Genomic DNA, 24,065 nt, shown 5'->3' with positions numbered 1-24,065 from the left:
TTTGCTCCGAACGCACAGTTGCCAATCTTGTTGCGCTGTCCCTGGCGCATGCCAGGGTTTTCGAAACCGGTGAAGAAACTCGTGATGGAGGGGAGGAGAGAGAGAGGGGGAGGGGGGGAATGTAACGTGGTAGCTCTTCCGCGGGGGTGGGGTGGGGGGGGGGGTGGAGGAGTTGCCTTTCCCTGAAATCTCGCTCCGATGAAGTAGAGCGTGCGTGGGAAGTTTGGAGGAACGCCTGTGGTCAGCGAGCGTTGCTGTTGCCAGCGTGTGGCCCAAGCCGCACCAACACGCGTGTACTTACTGCATGCGTGGGAGCCACGGTTGCGACATCGATGATGCCGGGCCGGTGGAGATTCCTTAACCCTTTCCCGGCGCCCCGCTACGTTTCCCGGGTTTCGCAAGAAGCAGCTGGAAATTAAGTCGGGGAAGCTTGCGCGCGCGCTCCCACCGGTGCCGCGTATAGGGATGGCGTGTTTTACTCTGGCTTTGGTTATGGCTGTGCTTCCCCGACTCTACGCATTCCAAACTCGAGGTTTTGAGCCTGGATGGGTTAATTATAGCTGGCATTATGCGTAACGGGATCGGCAGTAGACGTTCTTCTAATGTGTAGCACGGACCGCGAGTACCAAAGGTGGCCAGAAAGGTAGTACGAGAGAAGCCAGGAAGTGTTAATGTCCAGGCGGCTGCGCAGTTCCTTGCGCTGACACGATATTCGGGTAGACGTGAGTGTGTGCGGGTGCGTGAATTCTCAAACTTTCCAATCGTCAACGCTTCCCTAGACTTCCGTTTACGTTACTAGTGCGGTGGCACCCAAGTGAAAAAGTTTCTTCTTCCTTAAATTTTGGTCCAAACTGCACCGTGAACGAAAGTATACCGTATATGTTAGGTGATATAGGTACCTATGAACACTCGATTATGGCCCGCGTACTGTTAATTGGTGAACCCCTCGGGAGCATAAGAAAAAAAAAGTTTTCGGTCACCATAAGGACAGGATTGGCATGCACAGAGGACAGCCGGTCATGGTCACGTGGCGTCCCCTTCCGATCTGCCTGTCTAGCATACGCAGGGAGCGGCTGATGGCCTTCCCGACTAGACGGTCGTCGTACGATCGCTGTCTAAAAATGGCACCCTGGGCTGCGGGGAATATAAATGTGCCCCCAGAAGGGGAGTGGGGGGTGGGGGGATGGCGTTCCCGTTGCTGTAGCCTTCTCGATCATTCATCGGCCACTGCTCTCTCCTCGCCTGGTCGTTCGACCCCGGGTTCAGGCCGCCGGCTGGAATGGTTTTGCGTCTACGCTATAGTTGGTTGACTGCACTCAGTTGACGGGCACCGAGTCCGAGGAGAAACGCATCTTGGAGTGGGAGTATAAGGTCCAGAGCGTTTCTGATACCAAGGGATACTGGGCAGACTGAAACGTAATGAATTCAACTTGCCGAGAACTCGTAATGCAAATACGGTCAACGTTCCCTATCATTTGTCGGTGCAAAGATCTTGTATGAACTTACCCAGCTTCATTATTAAAACTTTCAAGTAATGTTCACTCATGAAAGCGTCGCTTTAAAGCGTGTGTATAAGGTTACCTACGCTTGCTTTTGCTTTGGATTGCAACTTACGATTACTTTCCTGTTATGGATTCAAAATTAGCCGCCCAGGCTGAGGAGCCAGATGATATCGTCAACCACATTGTATAGCTCTGCTCGCCCAATGCCACAAGCGCTAAAAGAAAGGGCCACACCCTCAGGTCGCAGGGGATTGATTCCCAGCCGCGAAGAAATGCAAAAAGAAAAGAAAAACCAATAAAAGTAAAGAAATGTTCATATACTTAGATATAGATGCGCGTTCAAGAATCCAGCGGGTGGCCTAATTTAATCGCCCCCCCCCCCCCCCCCACTACAGCCTGCCTCATAATCTCATCTTAGCATCTCGCAGGAAGCGTTATTCTCAGTAATTTACGAAACTGATCCTTAAAGGCCAATCGAGTGAGTGCACCCTAAAATCACACCAGATCGACATTTCACGACTACCTCGTTAGTTCCGGGAAATCGTTTTCCAAACTGGAGAGAGGGTAGTGTGCTTCAACGCGCACCTCCTCCTTCCAGAGGCGGGCGAGGAGGACATCGAGGCTGCAATTCTTTTGCAGCGCTTCCGAAGGCGCGAAGGGCGCACAGGCACTATGATTGCGCGGCAGAACATAGTTCCGGGCTTAACTGTCTGATTGATGGCAGGATTAGTTTTGTTGTTGGTTGTTGTTGTTGGTTGTTGTTGTTGTAGTTGCTGCTGCTGCTGCTGCTTGGTGCACGATACGTTACAGCGACACGTGACATGTTAGGACGTTCACGCGTGCACGTCGTATACACCGCGAATTCGGCAACCGCTGAGCAGACGACGGGACGCGGATGAGCACATCTCGAGGGCCGGCCTTCCTATTGGCTAAGGAATCCTGCAGCTTCCGCAGTGCTGCAAACGCCTCGCGAGTTGAAGTATACTGGATAGAGAGTCCCTGCACAGGCTGTAGGAGTGGGTAAAGCTTTAGAAACGGGAATCCGAGGACGACCCCTGGTGGCAACCCAGGTAGGGTTGAATTCCTTTCTGCGCACTTAGAACGCCGAGCAATGCATGCGGGTTTCCAGGGGCACTTCCATCCCCCTCCCCCCTTCTTGCGCTCGCTTGCCTTCATTGCTTGGTTTTCTTCCGTTCTCGTTCTTTCTTCCTTCTTTTTCTTTTTTGGCGTAGGTACGCACTCCTCGGTTGCGTTAGTGCGACCGATAAACTCGTGACAGATGTGCCCGCTGTAAAAATAGCGCCCGGCTGCCTGGCGCGCCAGACTTGATTGATGCCCGCCACGTTTTGGCAAGAAAAAGACAAAAAAAGGGGGGGGGGCTGTTGGTAATGTCAATTTTTTGTTCCCCTTGCCCCAGCACGTTCCGTCTCGTCTCGGCTGGCGGGCTTGCTCTTACTCGTTACTTACTCGGATAACGCGTACTGTAGTCCTTCAGTCGAATTACGATTCCCTGCGAATGAATACATTGAAATTAAGTCTTCCGGTTGTACGTAGCAAAGGCACGGTCTGATTATGACGCATGCCTCATTGAAGGGCTCTGGATTAATTTTGGCCTCCTGGAGTTTTTCTGGCGTGCATCTAAATATAAGTACAAGGGCGTTTTTGCATTCCTCCCCCCATTGAATCAGTAACCGCAAATATATCAGTCGCGTCATTTTATATAAGGTGACACAAACTCCTCTGAGCGGAAGCAAAAATGGTAGGAATATCCTTACGCACTTTTCTGGGGATCCGTCAACAGTGTAGTTAAATTTCAACTAAGTCTACAGTCGTTAGTATAATGTCGCTTTTTACTCGTAGAAAGAAAGATAAGAACCACCGGGCCAAACCACTTGTACAAGTATTGGCTTTGCGCATTACGAGGAAGGAAAAACTGGTACTTCGCCGTTGCTTACGTAACGCAGCACGTGTGTCATTCCGTCAAACGCAGTGGTAGTACGTACCTTTAGTAAAGCGGGCACGTACAGCAGTACTCTGCAGTCTGAAGTAAACTGTGTAACATTGGTTAAGCACAGTGGTCATTCTACCCGCAGCTCAGTTTTCGTTTTATTTTATTCACCAATTGCTACTGCTGGACAGAAATGGCAAGATGAAATTCGCGTCCACAAATGCGAGAATCGCGACTGAAGAGGATTGGTCCCGGTCGAATATAGGAGGGAGGGACATTATATAACATTATATACATTTGTTTTTATTTTCTCCAGGACTAACCCCCGTATGCAGAGATGCAACTTAAGTCGAAGCACATGCTTGACTTGATTTAGATGACGGCTGGCGTTAACGTGCCCAAAGACGCTCATTGCGTTTCCTTCGGCACGTTCCCGATAGGCGTCACTCGGATCAAGTCAAGCATGTGCTTCGACTTAAGTTGCATCTCTGCATACGGGGGTAAGTATAGTTGGCGTTTCACGTTGCGTGATACTGTGGAAATGCAGTGAGCGCCGTTACAATGACTTCGTTCGAGACTCTGCTTTTAACGAATTGTCGGTTATAACGAACTCCTTATGTTTCGATGATTTCGTTATAAAGAGGAGTTACTGTATCTTCCGTTCGCAGTAAAAAAAGGAAGGAGCAAAAAAGAAATGTCGCCATATGCGTTCCCGCATGAGAAGAAAAAAACGCGGAAGAAACGTCGACTTCCTTGATGTTGCAATGTGTGCGCATGGAATGGGCGGTGAAGCGTGGTTCTCGTCGCTAACTGCCGAATCGTTCTCTCTCTCTCTCGAACGGTTTGGTTGCCTTGGCTGCTCGCCGAGCATTTCGTCGTCTGGGGCGGATCTGCGCATTCCGCAGCTGGGTGGGAGGCTACGCAAGATGGCGCCTGCGTAGGGCCTCGCGTCTGGCTCCCCCCCGCTGGCTCTTCTATGCAGTCATGCCTTCAACGGTTCTTTAAGCGCGGCGTGTTAAATAATAATAAATGAATAATGTATGCCGTCAAACGTGGTGTGTCTTCTGCTGGCACGCCTTCGTCCGCGCATCAGCGCATTCCACGCAACAATGCCTGCGGTATATACGACGCTGTCAGCGACGCGCTCCCAGCACATTCAACGGCCTCGTAAAATCCGCGCACGGCGGCTGTGTTGCTATACTTCGCCAGCCTGGCTGTTAGGTGCTCGTTCGAACAGACGACGTCGTTTTGTTCTCTCTTGTTTTTGTCACTTGAGTTTCGTCTGCTTTCCGTCTGTTCCTGTTCCCGCTGTTTTCACATGTCTGTGCGTTAGGGAGTGCCAGAAGTCATCAGTAAACTTGTTGCATGCCTTTACTGTTTGTCGTTCTTTTTTTCTATTTTATGATTATCTTATTTTTTACCCTTGGCGTCATTCTTTTGGGCACATACACGAATGAAGCTCTTGAAAGGAGCAAAGAAAGAAAGAAATCGTCACTGCTTAGCGCGTTCGTAACTGTCCGAATACGGAGAACGAGCCGCTTTTTTTTTTTTTTTTTGAAATCGCGTCGCGCGTCGTTGAACAGCGGCCGTGAAGCGTCTGTTTGAATCGCATGCCCGTGTGTGTTTATGGCCATTTTTGTGCCGCTGTCATCGTTCTGCGCTGAATCGTGTGTGTGTGTAAGGGGTGTGGAGCTGCTGGAAATGGCCACCTTCGCTTTCTCGAATGAACAAAACAAAAAACAGGGGGGGGGGGCGCGTACAACGCAGCAGCAGGTTACACCGAAGCGCGGACTATTTTCAGGTGCCGACGAACGACGAGCGATTCTTATTTCTTCCCTATTTCTTTTATTTCTTGACGGCACTCGCGTTGGAGTCACCGTCCGAGTTATACGTGGCCAATTCTACACAGCCTGGCCCGTGGACAGGTGATACGTTTTCATACTGAAGCTGTGGACCTCGATAGGCGAAGGCAGTAAAACGTCCATCGAACGAGCTTCACTGGTCTATTGAGACAAAGTTCGTTCGTATTCCGCGCGCCACTGGAATACACGCAGTTTCTATAATAAAACAATCCGTATCATGTGTCACTATAGCTTTCTTCATTATCGCTCCGCTGCTTGAAGTCGCCCGCGTTCTCGGCGAGCGCCGAAAAAAAAAAGAAAAAGAAATAATAAAGTGGGCGTTGTTTTCTCTTTCGCATATATTGCTCTCAACATTTTGTAAAGAACTATTCACGTATAAGCGCACAGTGCGATTCAAGCTCGTTGCGTGCGTTCGTGCTATTTTTTGCCGAGTTTTGTTTACTCGTAATTAACCCCGCTGCTGCGCGCGTGTGCAATGTATATAGCCTTACGCCCCCATGTCAGCGTAATTTATAGCCGCGGCAGTGTCGGAACGATGCACGCGCGAAGACTTAGGCTGGTACGTCGACCATTACGATGCGTCGTGCAAACTGTAATAAATTCTTGCGTTTTATGCGTGCCATAACTACGTGATCTGATTACGAGGCACGCCGTAATGTGGTACCGTGCTCGATTCCTTGACGTGCGTCCAATGCACGGTACGCGGGCTTGTTTGCAACCGCACTGCCTCCCGGCTGTGAGACCACCCTGTTATCCTTCTGTCACGGTAACCCGTATTGAAGGTACATCAGTGTGTGTGTGTGTGTGCGTGTGCGTGTGCGTGTGCGTGTGTGCGTGTGTGTGTGTGTGTGTGTGTGTGTGTGTGTGTGTGTGTGTGTGTGTGTGTGTGTGTGTGTGTTTGTGCGTGTGTGTGTGTGTTTTCATCATTCCCCATACGAATTAGAAGTCGCCTGCTTCGATGAACCTGGTATCTCTAGACGCAGCCAAAAGTAACCGAGACTTCAGGACTGCTGTGCATGGAACTTACGTTTTAGAAGTTAACGGTGCAAACTACGCGTTCTCAGAGTGCTTATTTTAGTAGGAATGTTGTAGTTTTTGAACCGTGAACCGTTCCGATGCAAATGAGATTCTCGGAACTCCTTCCTGCTAGGATAGTTAGTTTCGTAGCTATTAGAAGAGGAGCGTAAGTCAACAACGTACAGAGGAAGGAGATCGACAGGAGGAGCGCCTGTCGGTAACCCGGGCTCTGATTTAGCCGGCGCCTGGGGTGTATAGCTTCCACCGCGCTGCACGGTATTAGTTAAGGTTTGAGCATACGCGAAAGGGGTCGCGTCGCCGTTGCCTGGTGCTCCATGTCGAGGTCTTGATTAATGGCCGCCGTATCTCGTTCGCCGTCTCATTCATGCTAACACGATACTCCAGCCTCTCCCTTTCCCCTCCTCAACACCCCTCCGCCCCCTCTGTCCCGCTCCTACTTTGGAACAATCTGTCGCTCCTCTCCTCGGTGTGTGCAAGGCACCTTTCTCATTCCCTTTTTTGCATTGCGGGCTTCTCTGGTATTGGCGTGTATGCATGCACACATGCGCACACGCACACACAAACACAAACACACACACACACACGCACGCACACACGCACGCAATCACGCGCACACATACACACAAACACACACACACACACTCGCTCTCGGCTGAGACACACCTTTGCTTTTTCTCTCTGTCGCCAGTGCCGCATTAGTGCACTGTCCGGCTCGGGTGTTGAACCGAGCGCTAGACACCCGTGTTTTGTTTTTCTTTGTTTTTTGAGCTCATTCTCTATGCAGTAATCATTCTTGTCGCCGGGTCTCCTGTTGCTATCTGCTACTTGCTGTCCGCACCATTGTGCGAGCCGGTTGGAGGCTGCAACGAACCTTTGTTCTACTTTGTCTTCTTTCGCACGTTTGTCTCCGTTGGGCTCCGCTTTCCTGCGGGTGTGCTGCTCTCTGGCCGCTCGCTGTCGCGCCGCCATCTTGTTTAGCTGTATTATGCCTTAGGGGCTGTAGCATGTAGACGCTGCGGTTGCTTGAAGCACAGTCTTCTTTAGTTGTCCGCTGCGCGACCTCGAGCATCGAGCTTGGCCGTTTCGATTCCCGGCAACCATTCGGTGTGTGTTGAATGTTTCCAAAGAAAAAGAGAACGTGTGTGTGTGTGTGTGCGTGTGTATAATATTGCTCGTGTAATCCGCCGTGGTTGCTTTAGCGGCTTTGGTGTTGGACTGCTAAGCACGAGGTTGCGGGATCGAATCGCGGCCACGGCGGCCGCATTTATTATATATATATATATATATATATATATATATATATATATATTTATATATATATATATATATATATATATATATATATATATATATATATATATATATATATATATATATATATATATATATATATATATATATATATAGCTCGTGTACATACACTTAAAACACGACAGGTGGCTTAAAGTACGAGTAACCCGTAACCCTCGGCGGCTGCTGCTAGCAAGCAGTGCCTTTCGTTTTAGAAGAATTCGCTAAGTCGGGGATTTCGCTATGTCGAGTTTCGTCCGTTTTCCTTTCGCAGTCGGCCCGCTGCCTCGTCCGCCGCTTCGCGCCCGTCTGTGTGGCGCGTGAGTTATGTTCCACGCTTCCACGGCGCTTCTCGGTGCCTTGGGAGACCATACGAGCACGCAGTAGTGGCGCACGCGCGTGTACTCCTTTCCTCCTCCTCCTCCTCCTCCTCCTCTGCGTCCCAGTTACACACATTGTCGTGCGACCGTGACCTTGTCCGGGGGCGTGACGGTTCCTCTTCGATTCATTTGCGTTACGCGTGCGCTGGCGTCGCCCGCCCGGCCGCCCGCCCACCGTCTTACGCAAAAGTTTTTTTGGTTCTTGCTTACGCACGTACGCACGTACGTACGCACGCACGCACGCTCGCGTGGCGAATCCTTCCTCTCACCGCGCCAGCCTCGCTTTAGGCACGGGTTGCCGCTTTTCCTACGGCTTGGAACGCATGGGAGAGCATTCCGGGCTGAGCACGGCCGTTTCAATTTCTTCGTGTTCTCTGTCGAGGCGAGTCTTCTTTCCCGCGTGATTTTTTTTTTTTTCGCTTAGCCGTCGCGGTTTCACCTGTTTCTCGTATTTTTTTGTCGGTGTAATGTTCTTCCTTTCTTTATTCCTTTCTTACTTTCTTTTCTTTACGGTATGGCGAGAGCGAGCAGGTTTCCTCGTAGTGAACGACGTTGCGCAACTTTACCTGCTACTGCGTACGCCGACTTCGAGGGTTTCCTTTCATTTTTATTTTCCTTTTCTGTTTTGGTATCTCAGCATGTTCGAGGCCTTCCTTTCAGTTTTTCTTTTCTGTTTTATTTCAGCGAGCCGAACGAATAGGGCATATAATGAACTGGTTATTATGGTAGTAGTAGCAGCAGATACTGTTAGGCAGTTTTAGTTGTGGGCGCGGTAGCACCAGCGGCGGTAGTGGTATTACCGGGCCGTGGCAAGTAGTAGTGGTTGGGATGATTGCAATGGTGGGCACTAGCTATGGTTGAAGTAGCAGCATCAGCGTCGTAATCAAGTAATAGCAGGTCGAGAGGCCTGCTTCTACTTGGTAGTAGAAGCTGGTACCTACTAGTAGTACCACTACGAGGTGATACTACTGCCACTGCAGTGTACTTTCTGACAGTGCAGAGAGAGAAGGAAAGGCAGGGAGGTTAACCAGACTGAGTCCAGTTTGCTATCCTACAATTCTTCTGACATTGGATCTGCCGCTACATGTATACCATACTTATACTTAGATCACTCGTTTCCTATGAAAGCACTATTACTGCTTACTGTTACACTTTATATTATACGTTATTTACTTTAGTAGCGAGATACTCTGGCCTTTGAGTAACCTTGAGTACCGCTGGTCTTTTGAGTAACAGTGGAGAGAGTATTTATTTCTTGCTTTTCCGTCGATGGCGTTGTCCTTTCATTCTCTCCCCCCCCCCTTTTTTTTTTCTTTTTTCTTTGTGTGCACGGATTGGCCCGATTGCTACACGGCTGCTCGCTTATACATCGAAGAGAGCGATCTCGTGTGGGCCGCGCCATTTCGGCGTGGCGAAGAATGGAAACGGCGCGGTAGACAGAGAGAAAGAAAGAAATAAAAAAAGAAAAACAAACATAGAAACAAGACGATGCCTCTGCGCCGCTCCTCCGTCTTCCTCTGCGAAAGCATGCCGGGGTGCGTGTGTATACGGCTGGATTGGAAAGGAAGTGGCCTCCGATATATAAGCGAATCCCCGCCGCCGCCGTCGTCCACGGCTGCGGTTTGATGTTGTTCCGCTGTACGGGCAAGCAGTATACCGTGTTTCTCTCGACTCTGCGCCCGCCCCCATGCTATACGACCTTTTCATTCGTCCCTCTTTCGCCGATGCCCCGTGACTGATCTACCTTCAAACAGCTGCTTGCACTTCGTGTGGCATGTAAAACAAATGAACATTAGAGATTGAATCGGTGGGTTTTACGTGCCAAAAGCACGATCTAGATTATGAGGCGCGCCGTTGCAGGTAGGATGGGGATGGGGAAGAAGGGGGAGGGGTTTCGAGGGTAACGTTGGCCGCCTTTGGTTCTTTAACGTGCACCTAAATCTAAACATACGAGCAAGATGTTCTGTTTCATTCCGCCCCCGCTGGAGTGCGACCGGTTTTGAGCCCGCTACCTTGAGCTCAGTAGCGGAACGCCATGCGCCATCAAGCTATACTGCGGTGGGTGAGGCGTCGCAGTGACCACATTCTAAGTACGCTAGAATCGCTGAATCTCAAAGTATGCGGAAGCATACACGCGAGACTTGGCGTGCCAAGTTCTGGCATAGTTTTTCCTCTGGTAAGGCTAGTTATCATAATGGTAATAATGCGAAATTAACTAAAGGGGCGTTTTTGAACAAACGCCTTATCAATCCCAAGGGATTTATTGTTTCTCTTTGGCGCCTCCTTAAATTCGAGGCTTTACGGTAACGCTGCTTCTCTTCTTGCCTTCATATATATACTCCCCCACGGTCTTGGTTGAACGAGGTTCTCTCAGGAGCGACCGCGGCTCTATAGTTGGTAGATGGCTTCGCCGGGCTGTATCCGAGAAAGGCACACGTTCCCGCCGGACTCGACTTCGATCAATCTCTTCTCTTGTGCGTTGTTCTCTTCCCGCCGCCAAAGCCTGTGGGCATCGCTCGGAATACGATATGAGAACGCACACTCCTTCCCTCCCTCTCCCTCTTGCGTCTCCGATATCCTTTCTCCTTCTCCATCAACTTCGCCACTCGGTTCTTCGACTGTCCTTACGCGTGGGAGGTTGGTTTTGCCGCATTGGAGAACGCTGTACCCCGACACACACACATAGAGAGAGAGAGAGAGAGAGAGGGAGGGAGGGAGGCAGACATACATACACGCGCTCACTCTCCGGGCGTAGGCGTGTGTTTCGTGTTCATATCGTTTTTGTTTGCCTCAATGTGTACATACACATTGCGCTAGGATGTGATGGAAAAAATAGCCGATGCTGGTGTGGAGACCCGTCTTGGAGTACATTTTGCAGTGGCGAAAAAAAATAAGGAAAAGTATGAAGAGCATTGGTGGTTACGTAAGTTACAAGAATTTTTAATCGAAGTTGAGATGGAGACAGTAATTTCGTCACGCGAAGCCATCGTAACGCGAATGTTAACGGAAAGAGAGACCTACTATGCATCAAAACGATGGCACATGCAACAGAATGGGAATAATCAGAATTTCGTATTGTCCTATTGTTCATTGCTAGCTCACGAAACCTTCGAGATATAATGCTTTTTTCATGACGGCTTTTCGTTAGTTTTTTTTTTTTTGTCTATACGACGCGGATATAATATTCAGTGCTTCCGACAGGTGGCATCCAGATCGCAACAGTGGTTGGACAACAACCCCAGCGCCATCCGTTATTTCTCCACTCTAGGGTGTTCTGTTGTTGATCGCGATGCTGAGGGTTGAGTTCCCGGCCACTTGAAGCTTCGGTACCGCGGAACTTTGTAAGTGTGAAATATTTAATTAATCTGTGCTGAGTACGTAAAACGTGTTCTTAACGTTGGGTGTACCAGAAAAATCGAACTACTTATTCTACGTATCTTACAAAGTGTTGAGCATATAAAATAATTTCTGAGAAGTAAAACGTAAATAGCATATCGACAGCAATTGTGAAAAGAAGTGGATTTAACTTTATACTGTGCACTAACCTTACTGACCGTAATCGTCTTTCACGGGACCGTTCGAGTTTGAAACGTGGTGTTGCCCGTAAAAGAACGTCCCAACACGCCCAATACTAAACAGCATGGCATCCGAGATTGCCGGGCCGCTCTGATCTGATCTTGGAGGCCGTGCCCAGTGAACGCGCCCCTTCTCGTCGCCGGTTTCGTTATCGTACGACGTTGCGGTTCGCGGGTCTGCCGACAGGGGCGCGGCCGTCGCTATGGGCGGTGCCACCGCGCGCTTCGTCTGCTGTCGCCGTCGCTGCGCATGTGCCGCCCTCTATGCGGCATCCGCAGAATTCTCGCTGCGGTCGAGAGAGAGGAGGAAGGAGAGCGCACCGTTCTCTCTCTCTCGCGCGTGCGCTGCGCGAGGCGTTGTTTTTTTCATCGGTGACGCGTTCCAGCGCTGCTACGATCCGATCGACTGACTGCCGTGGCAGGCTGTGCGCCGTGTGCTGCTGGTGGCGTGGTGTCAGTGGGAAGTCCGCTTAGCGAGTGCTCTGGTTGTCCCTGCGTCGTGCTTCTTTTCCCGTCCGCCTGTTTCCGTGCCGCGTCGGAGTCCAACAACGTCCTGCGCTGCGAAAGAGAAAGCGCCGTCGGAATTTCGGGCTTCGCTCCTCCGGCCCGGCGGCCCGCCTCTTCGATCAACGCCGCAGTGTCTGTTGGGGGCTGTGTGCCGCCTTGTGTCGTATTTTGGCCCCCGCCGCCTCATTCCACCGGCAAGCGAGCCGAGATCGCTCCTCGTTAAGCGACGATTACGACGTGGTGTCTCTTCTCGGTTTCTGCCGTTGCCGCGGCTCTCTCTGGTGCCAAGTTCGCTCGGTACGGAGAAATGACCAATGGCGCCTGCGGCTTGCGCTCCGGCCCCTCTGTCGGCGTGCCGCTCCTCGGATGCTAGCGGCGACCGTTGGCCGAAGGCTGCTGCCGTGCCTGTGCTGCTGCGGGCGCCCCGACCTGAACGAAGCGTCGACGTCGACGTCTCTGCTGGCGTACTTGCGCTGTCAGTCGCCGCCGACTCTGCGCATCCGAGATGGGTGAACGCCGCTCTAAGGTCTCACGCAGTCGCAGTGCCTTTAGTCTACGAGGTATGGTCACGCGTTTACAGACCTTATTTACTTACACTTCTGCTTTCTTTCCTCGCTTTCATTGCGCCTGCGTGTCCGGATGGTGTCGGCTAGGAAACATTTGCGGTGGTGTCAAGGTCACAGTCACGGCGCTGAGAGTTGTGTTGCCGCGTGGTGGCGCGAGGAATGTTTGTGTGTGTGTGTGTGTGTGTGTGTGTGTGTGTGTGTGTGTGTGTGTGTGCGCGCGCGCGTGTGTGTGTGTGTGTGTGTGTGTGTGTGTGTGTGTGTCAGATGTTTGGCTTGCGGCGCGCGATGGATTGCCAATCGCTCGCGTTCGACGAGGCCTATTCACTTTGCGCTTACCGCGGAGAATCGCTGAACTGCTATCTCGATTAGCCCGTGAGTTGTCATTGGTGAGCGTTGCGAGAGATGCCGCCGAGAAATAATACAGCGCGCGACACTCCTAAAGAGAGCGCCGGCGGGGCCCAATATTGCCGGCTGTCGGCACCGATCGGAGCAGATGGCGGCCCGCAGTGCGTGTAGCGAGTCAATCGCCTGTCCATACCTGTTCGGAACGCTGCCCTTCCTTAATTGATCGGCAGCCAGGCTGTCTGCAGTGCCGAAAAGCTAGCCTGAGGAGGTTACACCTAACTGCGACGTGTACTGTGACGTGACATTCTTATAATTAGTCGGTACTTGTGTATATGACCACGTGAGAGGCCTCGACACACTGAAGCTGGAGCGCGGCATCATTGGACCGAGTGAAACTTTGGTTGTCATTGTTGTCAAGCCAACCGCGAGAAAGAGAGAGAAAAAAAAGAGCAGCACGCGGACGTAACAGCAACAAAATGGCAGACTCGATCTTTCTGATTTCGTTAACTTAATTACTACGAACAGCTGTTCTGCAACCCGCCGCGCTGGTTCAGTAGTTGTGGCGTTGTACCGTCAAGCACTAGGTCGCGGGTGTGATCCCCGACTCTGGTGGTCGCACTCTGATGGGGACGGACTGAATGCGAAAAAAAAAAAAAAGCTTGCGTATGGCTTGTCTTGTGTGCACGTTAAACAGCCCTAGGTGGTGAAAATTTCGGCAGCTTCGGAGCATTGGACCTCAGCTGCCGAAGTAACGTTGCTTAAAACAGTTGTACGCTCCCCACGTGAGTTCTTTCCTTGTTCACGCGCCACTTGAGTTGCAACCCTGTATGTCCCATCTTGCAAAAAAATTATTGCTAACGTTCGAGTGTCCTTTGGCGAAACAAAAGAAAATTCAAGGAAATGCAATGTGGGTCTTAGCTAATCGCAGAACAGCCTGACATTCTTATTTCCCTTTCGCAAGATATCTTTTGGCCTAATTTTGTTAACGTAAAGAACCGCAACCTACAAGGCGGTGCTTCCATTACCCGGACCGCCGCGCGATAATTTATATCGCTCGGAAAAATCGCGACCGGGCGTGGGCACCTTCAGCACTTTCTCTATCTCTACTAGTGAAACCTGTTTCTCTCCAGACAAGCTCTTCGCCGACATCGTCACATGCACGGTGTAGCCGGCGTCAGCGCACAGCTGGCGAGGGAGTTTCACCCCGAGGTCGCAGTAATGTCATTTTCCCATTCCATAACACGCCTAATTCCGGCGGCCTGCAAATTGAAAAATCGTGGGTCTGGCTCGCGCCGTGTCCTCAGTTGACAGCACGCCCGTCATAAACAGGGAAGAGGGGGGGGGGGGAGGTGGAAGGTTCGTGTTCTGCAGAGATACTCTTGCGTAATTGACGCGTGGTGGTCGGCCGGCGCAAACCTGGAGGGAGTATAATAGATTGCCCCCCCTTGCGCTGAATTCCGTCGTCGCCGAAGACGGCAAAAAAAGAAAAGAAAAAAAAAAGCGCGGCGACAGCGAAAGGATTCAGTCTGGTCTGACCAGTTGAGCGAGGAGAGGGAAAAGGGTATGATACGTGATCTGGCGTCTGTTCGATAACAGATTGCATGATCTTTTTTTACATCACCACCTCGTATACTACGGGAGGGGATATATATATGCGGCGTGTTTTCTGCGACTGCCACGCGTTATAAAAAAGAACCTTCGTGACTTGTCGCTTGTCCACACGTCGCAGTAGCGGCCCCGTGTTTTATTTCGTTTTGCGGGGAAAGCCTCTCTGTTGTGCTTAAGCACCGATGCGACGGACGTCCCATGTCTCGCGTCTGTACTCCATCGCAGTCGTGTTGTGTCATTTAATTTTTGCGTCTAACCGTTCTCTGCGGCGTCTTGTGCGTTGACGGTAATCGCGGCCGCCATCTTGGGGGGTTCTCTAAACACGTCGAGAAAAGCCGCGTAAACAAGAAACGTGACAGCTGGACAGGCGCGTTTTGCTCTCAGCGACAAGTTTACGGCAGTGATAATCCGACGAAAAGCGGTTACCCTCGAAAAAGAAAGCAAAACATTGCACGCGAGATAAAATGGTGCACTGGCTTCATCGTGAACTGGCAAGGTTGGGTTTACTAGCATGGTTAGGACCTGCGTCCATAACGTCGCGTAAAAACAATCTGTGCTATTGTAGATACGAGGCGCCACCATGTTTCACCTTGCGATCAGCGTTCGCCATCGTGTATGCAGTACGTCCGCTGCTTTATCCTGTATACCAGTTTACGGTGCAGACGACGCATTGGTGTGTCGTCTGCGTGCGCTGTAAAAGAGCATAATCGACTGCCAACGAGTTGTACGGGATGTTTGTACTGTAGGCGTAAATTGAAACGCGAAAAATTCCGAAAACACTACAATGCGTTGTTCCATTTCCAGGCTCACCTGCATTTGTAACAGTGCCTTTATTGAGACTCCAAAGCGTACACCTAAAAGTGTGCTCCTCGCTTCGGAGCCGTACGGAGAGGATACACTTCCACGTAATTACGCGTAACGGTAGTTATGATCAACCACGTCGTCTTCGCGTTTGAATGTATGCTTGATAGTACCTTCTATGCAGGTAGTTGTTTGGGCCTGTAACCATGCTTAGTCCTTCGATGTCCTTCCTGCTTTTTTCCCGGGGATATCTTAAACGTCTTGTTTATTTCGACCTACCGACCAGTTAATGTTCCCATTCACTTTGAACCCAGCGCTTCTGGATGGTGTGCTTTTACTAAGGCTCTTGAATGGTGAATGCCGTCGTCTCCGGAATTTTGCTGCAGCAGACGCGTACTGAACTTTGACCTTGCCACACGTCTCACTGCGCCACCTGGAGGTGCATAGTTCAACCAAAGTGTACACAGATCTGTTAAACTTATTGTAACTTCTATGCCGCCGCTTTTGTGGCGGCAGTGGCATGATCGTTCGCGTGATGTTTTTTTCTCTCTCTCTCTCGACGAGAACACCTATGTAACACAAAAATGGTTCCGACACGTTGTGATGCAACAAAAGCGTCCCATGATGTGGCTGTTCGGCGTTCCCACTGCCGCGCATGCCTTCGGTAACCCGGTATCGGGGGTGTCCGGATCCCGACGTCTGTGACGTATTTCCGGCTCTAGCAGTCGCTTCCGCCGCATGCAACCAGCGAAAAGCGTAGCCTTAAAGATCCGCATCTGCATATCCAGAGGGCGCCACCACTGGGCCGTAGGTTTGGACGCCACCCGTTCCGCAAATCCGTGGTACAAGCGACGACTCCAGTACCATAAAGTGGAAATTGTATTCGCATCAAGGTCTTCGTACATTTTATTGTTCGCGCGTGCTATATATATGCATATATATCATGCGGCATCTCCTTTCTGATTGTAAACCAGACTCGTAAAGAAGGAAAGAACCGACGGCGAAGCATTCGTCGTCGTCTCGGGGAATCGAGGTTATATTCTGCATTCCCGTGAGAAAGAGGGGGGGGGGAATAGGGGGGGAGGGGAAGGGAGTACGGTAGGGGAGGAGGGGGGGGGGGGGGGGCTGGCGCGCGCATATGTTGTGCTCTAGAATGTGTCTCCTCCCATCTGCCGACTTCGCGCTCTGATGCCTCGCTCGACCCATCTGCGGAGATGGCTCGCTCGCTAGGCGAAATCTCGGCCGCGGGGCGGGCCAGACAAGGCGTGCGAGGCCTAACTAACTGTCTGCGCAAGGTTATTTTGTTTTCTGGACCAAAGAAGGGACTATTAGTCAGGTTTTTCGGCTGACAGCAGCGGGTTTATATTCCGCTTCTACCAAGGCTTTGGATTCTCGAGGTTGTTGGGTTAACACTATATATATATATATACGCCGGGTCTTTCGTCGCGTCAGCTTTTGGTTTGTTGTCGGTTTTGTAACGGGGGGAAGAGGGGGGTTGGGGGTGGACTCGGTAGATTCTGCCGGAGCCGTAATTCTGCCAGGGCGAATGCAGCATATGTGAGCCGGCTTCATAGTCGCTAGGCGACTTCTGGATAAGCAGCGTTGCCAGTCCGTCATATTGGGGCGTTTTTTTGCAGCCCGGTGGTAATTTGAGGGGTGGGGGATGTCACGCTCTCGTGACCCGTTTCTTGTCTCCGATGTCGTCCTCCAGCACTGCGCCGGTATGTGTTGCTATAACTAGGGAGTTTTAGCCCGCCTGTAAACTTATTGCTTTCTTGCGCAAAAGCAGGTTACCGGAGACGTAGCAAACTTGAGCGGCCTTGTAATGAGCCGGCTGCGAGTTGGCGGCACCACCTAGCTGTGTGCGCATCGTTTAACGAAAGGGGACGCAACGGTTAGTGCAGTAACTACCAATATTCTGTCGAGCTGCTCGCGTAACGTGTCGACAGCGACGTAATAGTTAAACGAGAGCAGCGTTGTTAAAATGTTATTTCGCGATAGCACCCACGTAACACAAAAACTGGTTCAGCGAGTTGTGGTTGAACCAGTTATCACGAGATGTCGCTGTCTTCGTTGTTGCTGCTGTTCACCGTCTCGGTAACCCAAACTTCCCTAAAGGGTAATGCGTTTCGTAATACAAGCTAGAACTGCTAAAAAACAAAAAACGAGCTGTGCCCTTATTTCCTCTTCGTACCTTAGTGCGAAAACGAGAAACCAACTTTGCCGATGCTTTCATCCCACCGTTGTAATCTGTACACCGAGCCCCGCTATATTTTGTCGCTCATATTCGTGGAGAACGCATTCGTCAGTGCTTTCCGCGACGTATCCCGTTTCTCTCGGCTGTCAACTTGAGCTCGTTTTTTTTCGTTGCTCGTACTCGAGAGCGCCCCCCCCCCCCCTGCGTTTCCCGCGACAGCGAAGTGGCAGCGATTGTGACTCGCGTTACAGCGAAGTGAGCGTGAGAGCCGGGTGCCTCTGACGTTCACGCGCGGCTCTGATAACTGCGGCCGGGAGAAAGTGTGTGTGTGTGTGTGTGTGCGTGTGTGTGTGTGTGTGTGTGTGTGTGTGTGTGTGTGTGTGTGTGTGTGTGTGTGTGTAAATGAGAGAGGGAGGCAGGGAAGTGTGGTAGGTTGGCAGGATAGGGGCAGTAGGCATGTTTATTGTGTTACAGATGTGAGCCTTGTCGGTGTATTGTTTGTTCGGCGTGATGGCGCCTTCAATCGCGAGATAGAACACGTGCGTATGGTGTAGGCTCATAGTCTTCGGTAGGCGGATCGCCTAATCAGATGGGAAGCGCGTCATGTTCAACGGCTGTTTATATATCTGGGCTTCTCTATTCTCGGCCAATCGTCCAGAATAGGTATGTGCTATGCACTGTGAGTGACAGCGTGATTATAGTAACCAGAAGTGCATATTTTACATACGTGTCGTGCTTCTCTCTGCCTCGTCACAACTTTTCTCTCCGCAGGCGGGGATATCTCGGGAAGTGGTGCTATAGTCCTCACCGCTGATCGGCTTCGGTTTGGCAATCGCGACAGGCACCCCAAATTGAATAATTAAATATTTAATAACCCTCTTCAGTTAGCTATATACATGGACATTGCGATTAGTCGCATGTGTCCGCCTCTTCATGTAATCCACCTGAAGAAAGGCCGCCGGAAAGAGTTGTCCGTCACAGGCGATTTCTCTAATAAGTATAAGAGTTCCGAAAAAAAGAAATGTAGATGGTATATGGTCCGCGAGGCTCCCGCTGACGCTAATCTCGTTGCGCTTGCAAGCTTCTTGTTTTCTTCACCTACGTGTTAACGGCCAAACCATCGACCCCCGACGTCGCGCTAAGCCGCAGCCGTGCACGCAGGCTCAAGAGAGAGCACCGTAATCCCGTTACGCCGCTGTGGCGGGTGGAGAGAGAGAGAGGGGCGAAGGGGGAGGGGGTGTTAAGGCGTTGCCGCCGCTTCTGGAGCGGGCCGGCGTTACGACCCCGGGGCCAGAGCGCCGCCGGCTTCCACTTTCGAGTTGTTAGTAAAGCGCGGCCTCGTATACGGCCGCATGCTCGTGTCCACGGGTAAACGGTCTTTTTTTGGACAAACCTCCCTCATTTCCCTCTGACGTTTTCGCTCTCCTAGTTTGGCCGACGGTGCAGCGCGCGTGCGTGTGTGTCTGTATTGATCGGCCGCCGGCCAGAGAGTTGGCGTGCGTCACCCGCTTCACCCTCTCCATCTTTTCTCCTCCTCTCCCCCATCAGAACCGGCAGGCAGCGTGTTTGCGGTGTTTGCCTCTGGCGCAACAGATGACGCAGTACGCTGGTCGGCGGCGCGTCGTCTGCTCGCGCACTTCTGCAAGAAAGCGAGCACTTGTCTCTCTGTAGGGTCTCTCTGTAGGGAGAAAGCGTGTAGCGCTGTTTTCTTCTCTTGCTTTATTTTTGTTTCTGTCTAGTCAGTATATTGCGTCACTTGGTCCGCCATGAGTGGATGGGGTCTTTTCCGTCCGCCTTTTTTTTCCCCCTTCCTCTGTAAGCCGCATTTCTGAATAAACCGCCAGCGGTGTAGGTGGCGCTGTTGTTCGTCGCTGCGGTTTAAGCCGCTTGAGCTAAACGAGTCTGCCATGTCAACTGGGAGGCTACGAAAAGTGTAGCTGTACAGTGCAGTCTGTTTCTAGACATCAGAGTAAACGTGGAACGAGAGGTTATTTTGCCGACTGTCATGTCTAAGCCTCAGTTGTGACATGTGCTGGAAGTTGCAACGCTTTATTTCTGCGGAGGGCGGACTTCGTTGAGGTTTTTTTTTTTTTTTAACTGACCATTAGAAACATCCTCCATCAAGAGTCAGGCATCTGTCATTCCCTACACCTTCCCCGGATTCATTATCCGTTGGCTTCGTGTAGTTGTATTTGCCATCATAGGCGTTCCAGAGTCAGAAATGGCATGTATGAAAGTGGCTCGGTTGGGATTTCACGACAGTTTATTACAGTTTGCCTTCTTACACGTATTATTGTTTTACAGCCAAGTTCTTTCCATCCTGCCCTGATTTTCGTTTCTTCGTGTGTCGTCCTGTAGGAGACGTTATATGTGCGTCGGGGATGCAAGCTCCGGCAAACCGGCTTGTTTATTATATGTTGACTGAAAGAGTAGTGCCAGTGAGCGCATCTCATTTCTGCATAATAATAATAATAAAATATGAATCGCGTGATGCCTATACGTGCACAAGGTGTCGACTTATAGGTATATATACCTCTAAAGCACGCGCGAATCTCCTAGCCGAATAGTGCGTCATACGTTTCTTTCATTTTCTTTCCCCTTTTTTCTTTGGGTTTTTCCATTCTTGGACCATGTAGTGTTCGGCCATATCTTAATAGGCCAATCCTCGGGATTGACCATCTGCCACTGTGACACAAGGTTTACGGGAGCCTTAAATGCATTAACGTGTGTGTCGTATACTCCTCAGTTCATATACGTCTCGCATCGTCATTTCCTAAACAAGCGTCGCATTCTCCGTTTTCGTGACATGGTTGCACAGACGTCTCGGACTGTGCAGCAGCCCGATGTGGTGTTTAAATTTCGGCACGGCTTGCGAAGTGTGTAGTGCGGTAAAATTTCGTGGGAATCAAGTTACGACCTTTACGTGTGCATATTAAACATTGCTCCATGTCATTCCTTGCGTATAGGATGAAAATAAACGCGATTGTACGCGTCGCCCTTGTGTAGCTAACAGTTTAATTACCCACCTCACATAGATTCAAACATGTGCGTTGTACCTGCTTAATTTTGTCGTCACTCGCAGGTTCGTCGGTTTATAAAAGTCTGGGAAGTTGTTTCGTTATTCAACTTGTTTTAACAAGATTCGAGTAACAAAAATGCGTGCGCGTAGGGAGGAAATGGAGGAGGCTGGAGAGAGAGAGAGAGAGTAGCCTGGATGGCTTCCAGCGCCACGCCGTTTCAGATGGGATTAGCGTTCCCGACTAGGTAATCTCGCGCATTCCTTTTCCACTCATGGGTGTGTTCCGATTCTCGCGAGCATTGCAAGACCGACTATACTTCGACTGCTATGAGAATACAGCGTCGAAACCGAGAAGTAGAACGCATTTCCAAGACTTCTGTATGCGACTTGAATGCCATCTCTCGGCGGCAAGAAAACGCTACGAAAAAACGCAAAGGGTTGTCGTCTGCTACTGCTCCCGCGTGTACTGTTGGAAGCGCCCGCTAGGTGATGAGGCGTATAACTGTGCTTTAGCGATTTGCGCGTGCGAACCATGTGAAAACCGCAACGTGGCTTAGACTAAGCGCGCAAGAAAACGAGACTAGGTTTCCTTGTATACTCGGGAGACCCTTCCGTCGTGTTTCCGAGCAGTCTCCTCAGCAGCCACCGTGTTTAAACAGCAAAGTGTAGCCCTCGCTGTTTTTTGTTTTTGTTTTACTTCGGTGTTATCCTCGCGAAAGCCTGGCCTTTTCTTTTTTTTGGTGTGTTTTGTTGGCTTCGTGATAAATAAAACGAGACTTGATATGTCCGCTTAGTTGTCTGTTTGGCCATCTACGGCGAGTATTGGAGCACAGCCCACATCTGCGCGTGCAAGACACGCACGCCACTACACCTATAGAGCCAAGAGCCGCCGAATGTGTGGCTTGTTCAACTTCGAGGTGTTGCGTAAGCTTTGGCCTGCGGGGGTGCCGTGAATGCTGCCCGGGCGGAGCCCTATAATCGCGGAGAATTCCGCGCGGGCTGAACGCCAAGACGAACGCTGAAACTCGTATTAATTAGGCGTACGCATTTCTCGAAGCGAACGTCGTCATACCGAAATTGACCAAGCCACGTGATGACGTCACTGTTCGGACGATCTGCGCCAGTAACGACCCTGACAGGGGACGTGACTGGCGTTTCGGAAAACGCGACACTTGTGGCATTGTGACAGTGTGCTCTGCCGGTTATCGCTACCCGCGCAATTTTACCTGTTTTCTTTTTTCTTTTTTTCTTATAATCCCGGAGCTAAAATTGTTTTTGTCTTTTGGGTAATTTAATTGAGAAGTGTACACTGGGATACTATAGTGTCATATTGCCGAATTCTGTAACGGCGGTGATTTTAGCCAATCACAGAGGCCGTTGTCAGCCTGCGGGCCAATGAGAGGTGCCAAGATGGCGAATTCGACAGTGGGGCGTAATTTGACAATGTCCAGAAATACCGCCCGGTTTCGTGAATCGCGTTCGTCTTACGAAAAACTGTCTTACCATCTGAGCTGCGGATGGTGAAGCTTCCCTCTCGTCTGGTTAACACAAAAAAAGGAAGAAAAAGCTTGAAGCTAAGCGCCGTCCAACGAGTGGCGCAACGACAAATTAACGTTGACGTCGTAGCGTTAAGGGATAACGGCGTAACGTTACGAGAGAGAAAAGCAGTACCGTGGATTAGAAAGCACGCGGGGATCGCCGACGCTCTTTAGTTTAGGTCAAGAGGGAGAATAGGAGTCTGGTAGGCCACATGATGGCGTATAATGACAGGTTATCGGTGACCTATTAGGGCTACATGATGGGAGTGTCAAGGGCAGGCAGGCAAGCGCTGTCGGATGACGTCAGAGAACTGGGTGGTGCTACGAAGCTACGAAATTTGCACGCATGTAGGATGGCGTCAGCTGGCGCAAGACAGGCGTGATTGAGGTCTCTGAGAAAGGTTCTTCGTCCCGAAGTGGGCGTAAAATGGAATGATGGTTAAATTGAGGTCGACAGCCTGTGAGAATGCAGTGATGCTATACACCGCCGTCCCAGCTCAGAGAAATTGTGTTGATGCGTTGGCTGGCCAATTACGCTCGCTCATATGCGTGACGAAACTCGTCTCGAAAATACGACGATGAATGGGTGAAAAAACAAACAAAAAAACGAACGTTCTTACTTTCTATACTATATAGAGCACTGCGCCGAACGCTTGGCTCCGAAACCAACGTGCTACGTGTTTGAACGAAAAGTGTGCGTTATTTAGCGCGACTTTTCGTGCCGCACACGAAGCATTTCTTTAAATTAATGCGAATGAACTGTGAAATATCGCTCACTCGGTTCGAAAAGCGTTCGTCAAACGCCCCTCCCCCCTTTTTTTTTTCACCACTACGGAGGTTTTGCACAGTTTCGTATTCGCACGGTGTTCGTCTAATCTTCGAAAAATCGACGCGCCATCGGCCTTCCGTTCCTTGTGCATCGGGTGGGGAACGGGGAACGGGGCCAGCTTTCATAAGTAGCCCGTTTCGATTCCTCTCGGGCGACTGGCGTGTCGAAGGTCGGCGCAAACGTAGAAGACGAAGCAATAATTAGACTCGGTCACGCATTGATGCTTGCGAGATGAAGCCCGCGCGAGTCTTTCAAGGCGTGCCAGACGTTCCTTCTGGAAATCTCCACGCGTACTAGTCGTGACGTGAAAAACGTTCAGATAGCAACTCCTCATAAATCGACGTCCCGATTACCGCGCTAGTCGTATCGATAAAACGCTAGTAATATTGTTTAGTTTCGGTGACTCCGTTATTCATCGTCCTCCCCTCCCCCCCGCCCCCCCATCGCTCTCGTTGTTCTGGAACGGTGCGGAACGCTGTTTCCCGCGCAAAGTGTGGGCAGGGGATCACGGAGGCAGAGCAGACGACGGACTCCATGCGGACCCATCTCGGAGGCCACTATGCACGGGAGTGGAAGTTCGGCGACCTCTCCGGCAGAGGGCGCACGGCGCCTTCCCGCTTTTGCTTTCATTTCGCCCGCGCGCAGAAGTTCATCCGTCTGCTACGCGCGCGGGACGTCGTCGACCGAAGAACCGCATGACGTAAGCGCCGTCTTCGCTGAATCGCCCGCCTTTGTTGTTGCCGGCCTCACGCACATTCCACGCATTGCGACAAGCCCCCCCCCCTCCTTACTCACTTCTTTGACCTCGTGATACGACCCGTCGGTTCAGAGCGAGTTGCGCATTTCGTGACGTCATCGATTTCTGATGCGGATAGACGCGTATGGGAGGAGGTTGTCGCCTTCTCACGTGCACCTCCTCCTCCTCGCCATTCAGCCTCTGTTCACGTGCTGTGCGCTCTGCCTTGTTAGAACCGTGCGTCGTTGTGGAAACCCACAGCCGAGGCCAGCCAGAAATGATCTCTTTTCAATAACGCTTCGTGATCAGTCAGCGCCTGTTAGT

The 24,065-nt window shown here is 50.9% G+C and overlaps 1 protein-coding gene across 5 annotated transcripts in view; it reads left to right on the top strand.

Moving 5' to 3' along the window:
* Window positions 1-24,065, top strand: part of LOC139060876 (phosphatase and actin regulator 2-like) — a 148,042-nt gene that overhangs the window by 88,268 nt on the left and 35,709 nt on the right. Inside the window, exon 1 of one of the 5 annotated variants that reach the window (XM_070540140.1) lies at window positions 11,923-12,662. The exons of the other annotated variants lie outside the window; for them this stretch is intronic. Coding sequence (XP_070396241.1) covers window positions 12,608-12,662 — 55 coding nt within the window. The 5' untranslated portion in view covers window positions 11,923-12,607. Of the gene's footprint in view, window positions 1-11,922; window positions 12,663-24,065 lie in introns of those variants that run through there. 5 annotated transcript variants of the gene reach the window in all.

Source organism: Dermacentor albipictus, chromosome 6 (assembly GCF_038994185.2).
Source record: "Dermacentor albipictus isolate Rhodes 1998 colony chromosome 6, USDA_Dalb.pri_finalv2, whole genome shotgun sequence".
In the NCBI taxonomy this organism is placed as follows: domain Eukaryota; kingdom Metazoa; phylum Arthropoda; class Arachnida; order Ixodida; family Ixodidae; genus Dermacentor; species Dermacentor albipictus.
Note: the sequence above shows the minus strand (reverse complement) of the source record. Positions and strands in the feature narration are given on the sequence as shown.